General features: G+C 52.7%; 1 protein-coding gene across 1 annotated transcript in view; it reads right to left on the bottom strand.

The window, feature by feature from the left end:
* The window catches only part of slc7a8a (solute carrier family 7 member 8a), a gene marked incomplete at its 5' end in the record, with an annotated part of 27,138 nt that overhangs the window by 17,347 nt on the left and 2,291 nt on the right, over positions 1-7,500 (bottom strand). The window contains one exon of the mRNA XM_080547568.1: positions 3,621-3,825. Coding sequence (XP_080403694.1) covers positions 3,621-3,825 — 205 coding nt within the window. The remainder of the gene's footprint in view (positions 1-3,620; positions 3,826-7,500) is intronic.

Genomic DNA, 7,500 nt, shown 5'->3' with positions numbered 1-7,500 from the left:
ATTGGCCGGGGATTCGGGCAGAGGTGCATCTGTGGTGTGCATCCTGCCGCGAGTGCCAATTAGTCAATCCCCCGGCCGTGCCCAGGGCACCGTTGTGCCCCCTTCCCCTGGTAGAGGCACCATTCGACCGGATTGGGATGGATATAATCGGGCCATTTGAACGTTGCTCACAGGGCTATCGGTTCGTGTTAGTCCTCATAGACTACGCGACTCGATACCCCGAGGCAATACCGCTTCGTACTATCTCTGCAAAGAGTGTAGCACAGGCGTTATTCCAGGTCATCTCCCGGGTGGGGATCCCGAAAGAGATCCTCACCGACCAAGGCACTAACTTTATGTCACGAACACTTAGGGAACTTTACGGGTTGTTAGACATTAAGGCGGTCCGAACGAGCGTGTACCACCCAGCTACCGACGGGCTGTGTGAGCGGTTCAATCGGACGCTTAAGTCAATGATCCGTAAGTTCATTCACGAAGATAGTCGTAATTGGCACAAGTGGTTAGACCCTCTGTTGTTCGCAGTGCGGGAAGTACCCCAGGCTTCCACGGGGTTTTCCCCCTTTGAGCTCCTATACGGGCGCAAGCCACGGGGCGTCCTAGACCTGATTAAAGAAAGCTGGGAGGAAGGGTCTAGTGACAGTAAGAATGAAATACAATACGTCCTGGACCTACGAGCAAAGCTCCACGCACTGGGGGTTATGTCACGGGAGCATTTGCTCGAGGCCCAGGAGCGGCAGAAACGGCTGTACGACAGAGGGACTAGACTACGCAATTTCGCACCGGGAGACAAAGTCCTCGTATTACTGCCCACGTCTAGCTCTAAATTACTCGCCAAGTGGCAAGGGCCGTTCGTGGTCACACGGCGAATTGGGGATGTAGACTACGAGGTAGTGCGGTCGGATAGAGGGGATTGCACGCAAATATACCACATCAACCTACTAAAAAAATGGAACGACGTGGTCCCTGTTTCCCTGGTGACGCTACTTCCCGAGCAGGATGAGTTCGGGCCGGAGGTCCCAAAAACGAGTACTAGCGCCCCGGCCTGCGTAGGCGACCATCTCTCGGCGAACCAGCGGGCGGACGTTGATCGATTGCAACATAGGTTCGCAGATGTGTTCTCCCCTATACCCGGTCGTACTCGCCTCATAGAGCATCAGATAGTTACGCCACCGGGGGTTACGGTACGTACGCGGCCATACAGGCTGCCGGCTCACAGACGAGACGTGGTGAGCCGGGAATTAGACTCTATGCTAAAACTGGGCGTGGTCGAGGAGTCGCATAGCGACTGGTGCAGCCCCATCGTGCTGGTGACAAAGCGCGATGGGTCTGTACGGTTCTGTGTGGACTATAGACGGGTGAACGCGGTGTCTAAATTCGATGCCTACCCTATGCCCCGGGTCGACGAGCTCCTGGACCGGCTTGGCACGGCTAAATATTACACAACATTGGATTGCACGAAGGGGTACTGGCAGATACCATTATCGTCGGCAGCCCGGGAAAAAACGGCATTCTCTACCCCGCGGGGGTTATTCCAGTTCACCGCGCTTCCGTTCGGGTTGTTTGGGGCCCCGGCCACGTTTCAGCGGCTGATGGACCGTATTCTGCGGCCGCACTCTGCGTATGCTGCGGCGTACGTAGATGACATTGTCGTCTATGCGGACACCTGGCCGCAGCATATGCAGAGGGTGGCTGCGGTACTACAGTCGCTGAGGCAGGCGGGGCTGACGGCGAACCCGGCGAAGTGCGTGATCGGGCGGGGGGAGATCCGGTATCTGGGGTACATCCTGGGCGGTGGGGAGGTGCGACCGCAGGTGGACAAAACCACTGCGATCGCCGCCGCCCCGCGGCCAAGGACCCGGAAGGACGTGAGGCGGTTCCTGGGACTGGCCAGCTACTACCGGCAGTTTGTGCCGGGGTTCTCGGAGCTGGCCAGCCCCCTTACCGACCTCACCCGGAAGGGGGCCCCGGACCCGGTCCAATGGAGTGAGCGGTGCCAAGTGGCGTTCGATGGGATTAAGAACGCCCTCTGTGGGGAGACAGTCTTGTATGCTCCTAACTTTAACATTCCTTTTTCTCTGCAGACAGACGCGTCGGATAGAGGGCTGGGGGCGGTGCTGACCCAGCAGGTGGAGGGATTCGACCGTCCGGTGCTGTACCTGAGCCGAAAGCTGTCGGAGCGGGAGGGCAGGTACAGCACGGTGGAGAAGGAGTGTCTGGCCATTCGGTGGGCGGTCGGCGCCCTCCGGTACTACCTGCTGGGGCGCTCGTTCACCCTCTACTCCGACCATGCTCCCCTACAGTGGCTCCACCGCATGAAGGACACCAACGCGAGGATCACCCGGTGGTACCTCGCGTTGCAGCCCTTCAACTTCACGGTGGTTCACAGGCCGGGGACGCAGATGGTCGTGGCCGACTTCCTCTCCCGTGATGGGGGGGGGGAGTAGGCTATCGGCCGGTTGTATCCCCGGCCTCGAAACTGGCGGTGGGGATGTGTGGGGAACATGGCGCGTTCTGGCCTACAGAGGGAGCCAGACTGCCATTGGAGGGGAATGATGGGTTGATTACGGACAGGTGTCAGTGATCAGGCTCGTTATGATGGGCTGATTACGGACAGGTGTCAGTGATCAGACTCATTGTTCCACTGGTCTATTTAACCTGTGTGTGTTTGTTCCCTCGAGAGATGAGTAGGGCAGGAAGTACCTGCCGCACGGAGACACGGAGAGACCGAGAGAGAGAGAGCCGCGGCGAGCCAGCACGAGACCCCGAAAGGGGGTGAGGTGCAGGGAGCCGGACGGACGGAGCGGGTCCCGAAAGGGAGGACTAGCGGGGCGGGAGCGAGGGCTCAGCCAAGGAGCGGACTAGCGGGGCGGGAGCGAGGGCTCAGCCAAGGAGCGGAATAGCGGGGCGAGAGCGAGGGCTCAGCCAAGGAGCGGAATAGCGGGAGCGAGGGCTCAGCCAAGGAGCGGACTAGCGGGGCGGGAGCGAGGGCTCAGCCAAGGAGCGGAATAGCGGGGCGAGAGCGAGGGCTCAGCCAAGGAGCGGAATAGCGGGTCCCGAAAGGGAGAGACAGCGGGAGTGGGGGAAAGACTGGCTCAGCACGTCAGTGACGGTGCTGAGCGGTGTTGGACTAAATAAAACTATTATTCTGCACCATTCCTCTGTGTCAACCTCCCTCTGTGCCTAGAAACTGCTACACCATAGTAGTAGCATCACCACAATGATTGTAGTCATACCTTTGTATTAACACTAGAACAGCCGTGCCTTTTTTACCTACTATAAGAGCCGCCCCTCTTTACAATGCTCAGCCCTCTTTACAATGCTACGCTGCTATTTACACACAACGACCACTAGTTGGCCGCTTGTAAATTAGCCTGCTTCCTCCACAGAAAAACGGCAAAATAGCTTTATATTAGCTTATCCTGATGTGATTTAGAAAATGTAAGGATACTGGGTGTTAGAACGCACATATCTAGGAAAAGTCATGAAAGGAGGGTCCTGAAATTTGATAGAGTATAAAGATATAACAAGTTTTCTTTACTCACAGGGGTCAAAATGACCCCTCATGGCTGTTCTAGTGTTAAATATGAGCCCCTCCAACACCCCCCCAGACACACACTCACCCTGCCAGTCCACCGAAGATGTCTTTGACGTAGGCGTAGTCTCCGCCAGACTTGGGGATGGTGACGCCCAGCTCTGCGTAACACAGCGCCCCGATGGCCGTGATGATGCCCGTGACGATCCACACGATGAGCGCCAGACCCACGGAGCTGGCGTTCTCCATCACCCCCTTGGGGCTCACGAAGATCCCCGACCCGATGATGTTACCTGAGGCACAGAGGAGGGGGGGAGAGGAGGGGAGAGGAGGGGACCATTAGTACTGTAACACAACTCCATGGAATGAGTCAGTGACAGTGTAATCAATGTAACTCATCCAGGGCCGGTCCTAGGCATTTAGGTGCCCTAAATGATTTGATATGATTTGATGCCCCCCCCCCTCCCCCAAAATTTTAGGGGCGCCACCACCACCATCACCACATTAAGCCACCAGTACTGCCTCATCACCACCCACACATTCAACAGTGAAAATATGGACAACAATGGTTTCAAGACAAAAATAGACAGTAGGCTGAGACATATTTTCATAGAGACAAAATTATTTAAATGTAAAAAAAAAAAAAACTTTGGGGGAATTTGGCACCCTCCAGGCATTTGGCGCCCTAGACGACCGCCTAGTTCACCCATGCCTAGGACCGGCCCTGAACTCATCAGAGAGAGACAGGTGGAGCACCTTCAGATCCAGGGGAGGAGGAGACAGCTTTGCTGCCAATTGAACTTTTTTACACATTTTCCAAAAAACTGAAAGCAAAGGGAGTTGAAGTTAAAGTGAAAGAAGAAGGGGGGATGAGATGAGGAAAAGAAGAGGGGGAGGGTGGGAATGCTCAAAGAGAGGGACTGATACCGAAAGGGGACAGAGGAGAGAGAGGGAGAGAGAAAGAGAGAGAGAGAGAGAGAGAGAGAGAGAGAGAGAGAGACAAAGAGGGGAGGAGAATGTAGTTTTTACAATAATTTGCCCGCCATGCCAGCAGACAGACTGGAAGCGCAATGCGCTGACTTAGCACCGAGTATGAGGAGACAGTGAGAGAGAGAGAGAGAGAGAGAGAGAGAGTGAGAGAGAGAGGGGGGGAGAGAGGGGGAGAGAGAGGGGTTACAGAGTGCAAAGAGGGATGAGAGGAGGGAGGGAGGGAGGGAGGGAGGGAGGGAGGCAGTGGGGGGGCGAGCGAGGGGGTTGGGGGGGGGCCCTACATCTGAACAATGCCCTGACACCCTCCATAACCGTCAGGCTGTCAGGCGGTTTACAGAGGAGCCGGGGAGGGCGAAGTACAGGGGGGTTGGGAGGCAGGTTGGACATGAAAGAGACCGCCAGGCATGTACCGTAAGACCTTATTCAGATGACATGTTCACTCTACTTGCATCTGACAGATCTGACGAAGCAAGTGAAGGTCAAAGGTCAAAAGGTACCAAACCAATGAGATTCAGCTGACTGACTACCACGGAAACAGAGCGTGAATAAGGATAGGGGGCCAAAGGTGGGGGAGGGGAGGGGGGCTGGGGGGTGGAGGGGATTTGTTTTACGTACAGTACAAAAGTCAAAGGTATAGATAGGTCTGCTGGGGGATTGGAGAGTTTTAATGGTTTGTCTGTGAGTGTGTAAGAATTATGGTACATGGAACTGCAACACTCGTGCACACAACATGCATCCTCTGGCACACATGTATGTTCTTTTTCCCTGCGACATTCCTTAGGAGATTACATACAGTATTATGTGCATGTCTCAAAAGCTGACTGCACCAAAAGGTGGCTGTTCATTTTAAACACTTTAGAAGACAGAAGGGTTGCAACATTTCAGAATCAGAATCAGAATTCAGAATCGGAATTTCCGTGTGTGTACTGTATATTCCGTTCTATGGTATATCCTAAACTGTAGCTGGTAGTTATTAAAAGCACAAGAAGACGCCAACCCTTAAGGCGTATACCACAATACTTAAAATGTTCCATATGCATCAAGTATGCAGTGGTGGACTTATGTAACTTTGTGGGGGAAAGGTAAAGACATTACATATAAATAGTGACTAAATAGATGGTGACCACCAGCTATATGATGACTGAACCATGTGACAACATTTAGAATGTATTACAACCTGTGAGAATATCAGCCACATGTCTTAGTCTTGTGTGTGACTAGTATATCCAATTGAGAAGGAAAACTGATGGTTTTCAGATTTAAGCTCTGCTGTTACTGGTGAGACTGGTTTAGACTGGTCTATCCCTTATGTTGACAACCCTATCCTGCGTGTGTGTTTGTATGTGTGTGCGTGTGCGTGTGCGTGTGTGTGTGTGTGTGTGTGTGTGTGTGTGCGTGTGCGTGTGTGTGTGTGAGTGTGAAACAGAGAGATGCTGACTCATGTGGAACTCACAAACACAGACCCACGTTTCCTGTTCTGACTGTCCTCCTTCTTCCCCTTTGTGTGAACTATTCCAGAGGTGACCGTCCCTGACACGCTGTCCCAGCACTGGAGCTTTCCCTCTTCCTCTCTCTTCCTCTTCCTCTTCTCCCTCTTCCTCTACCACCCGGATAGCTCGCTCCCTCTGCGCCACACCTGCAGATGTTCTACTTTCATGATGAGAGGTTAACTAAGTCATCCTGTGGACTATTTTGCCCCTACGGTGTTATGTTTTCCAGGTAAATACTGTATGTGACAGCAGCTGGTGAAAGTAGTGGGAACAAGTCGGCAACCGATCAACAACCGACGTTGTTGAAATCGATTTACATTTTTCAGAAACATTTGGACTTAAGTGACGTTCCTGCTTTCACCAAGCTGCTGTCACTTACAGGAACAACAAGGTAACTCTTACCTTTCTGTTACAGTTAAATCACCCTGGACTGTCTGTAAACTAGATCTACTAGTGTGTTTGATGATACCATTCCTAATTTTTCATTACATGCATGATGCATTTACATTACAATGAGCCCGTCCTCCGATTTTCAACCTCCATCAGCCTCCCCTGTTCTATACTACCGATGGTGCAAAGCGGCTATGTAACGCTACCGACAGACCGTTATAGCCAGTCATGTACAGCTGATCCAGTTCACTAGTACAAACAGAAGAAGGTTTTTCCTTCTATCAATGGCCCCGGGCCTGAGCTGGATTACTCTTCCTGCTACGACTGGTGGATTGATGATTCACATGCTGCTTAATATTCAAATGTATTGATTGTAAGTCGCTTTGGAATAAGGCTAAATCTGCTAAATGCCAAAAATGTGAAAATGTAACAAACAGCAGTGTGTGTGTGGCTGCATCCAACATCCAACATACTCGCTAGTATTAAAGATAGAATCACACGATTAAGCTTTTTTTTTTTACTTCCTCACTTCCTCTCTGTATCAAATCCCTCTGCAAACACCCAGCCGGGCTCAGACAACCTGCTGCTTGGCCCGGCTCCAGGAAGCCCGTGGGCGGCCCCCGCCCCCGCCATCAGCATTTCTTATTACAGCACAACTTTGAGCTTAATAGGCTCCAAGGGACGGAAAGAGGTGAAGAATGAAAAGAGCTGGAATCCTCCGTACCAAGCCTGACTGACTGACTCTCTCTCTCTCTCTCTCTCTCTCTCTCTCTCTCTCTCTCTCTCTCTCTCTCTCTCTCTCTCTCTCTCTCTCTCTAAGACTCTGAGCCCTCCTGATTGCATTGCTCTGATGAGCTCCCCCTTCTCTTCACGTCACAATCTCTTTCATCGTGGTCCAGCACATGTAATCGACCGACCGACCCACCACCACCATCGCCCACCCCCACCACGGCCCTCCTCACTGACCATCCTAATGACCCTGACTCTCCCAACCAGGCCAGCCCCACTAGCTAACACTAGTCCCTCTCTTCTCACTTCTCATAGGCTGGTTGTGAAACTAGACAATGTAGGCCTACATGCAATAAGGGAAAGGTACCT

Source organism: Nansenia antarctica, assembly GCF_963989245.1.
Source record: "Nansenia antarctica genome assembly, chromosome: 17".
Taxonomy (NCBI): Eukaryota; Metazoa; Chordata; class Actinopteri; order Argentiniformes; family Microstomatidae; genus Nansenia; species Nansenia antarctica.
Note: the sequence above shows the minus strand (reverse complement) of the source record. Positions and strands in the feature narration are given on the sequence as shown.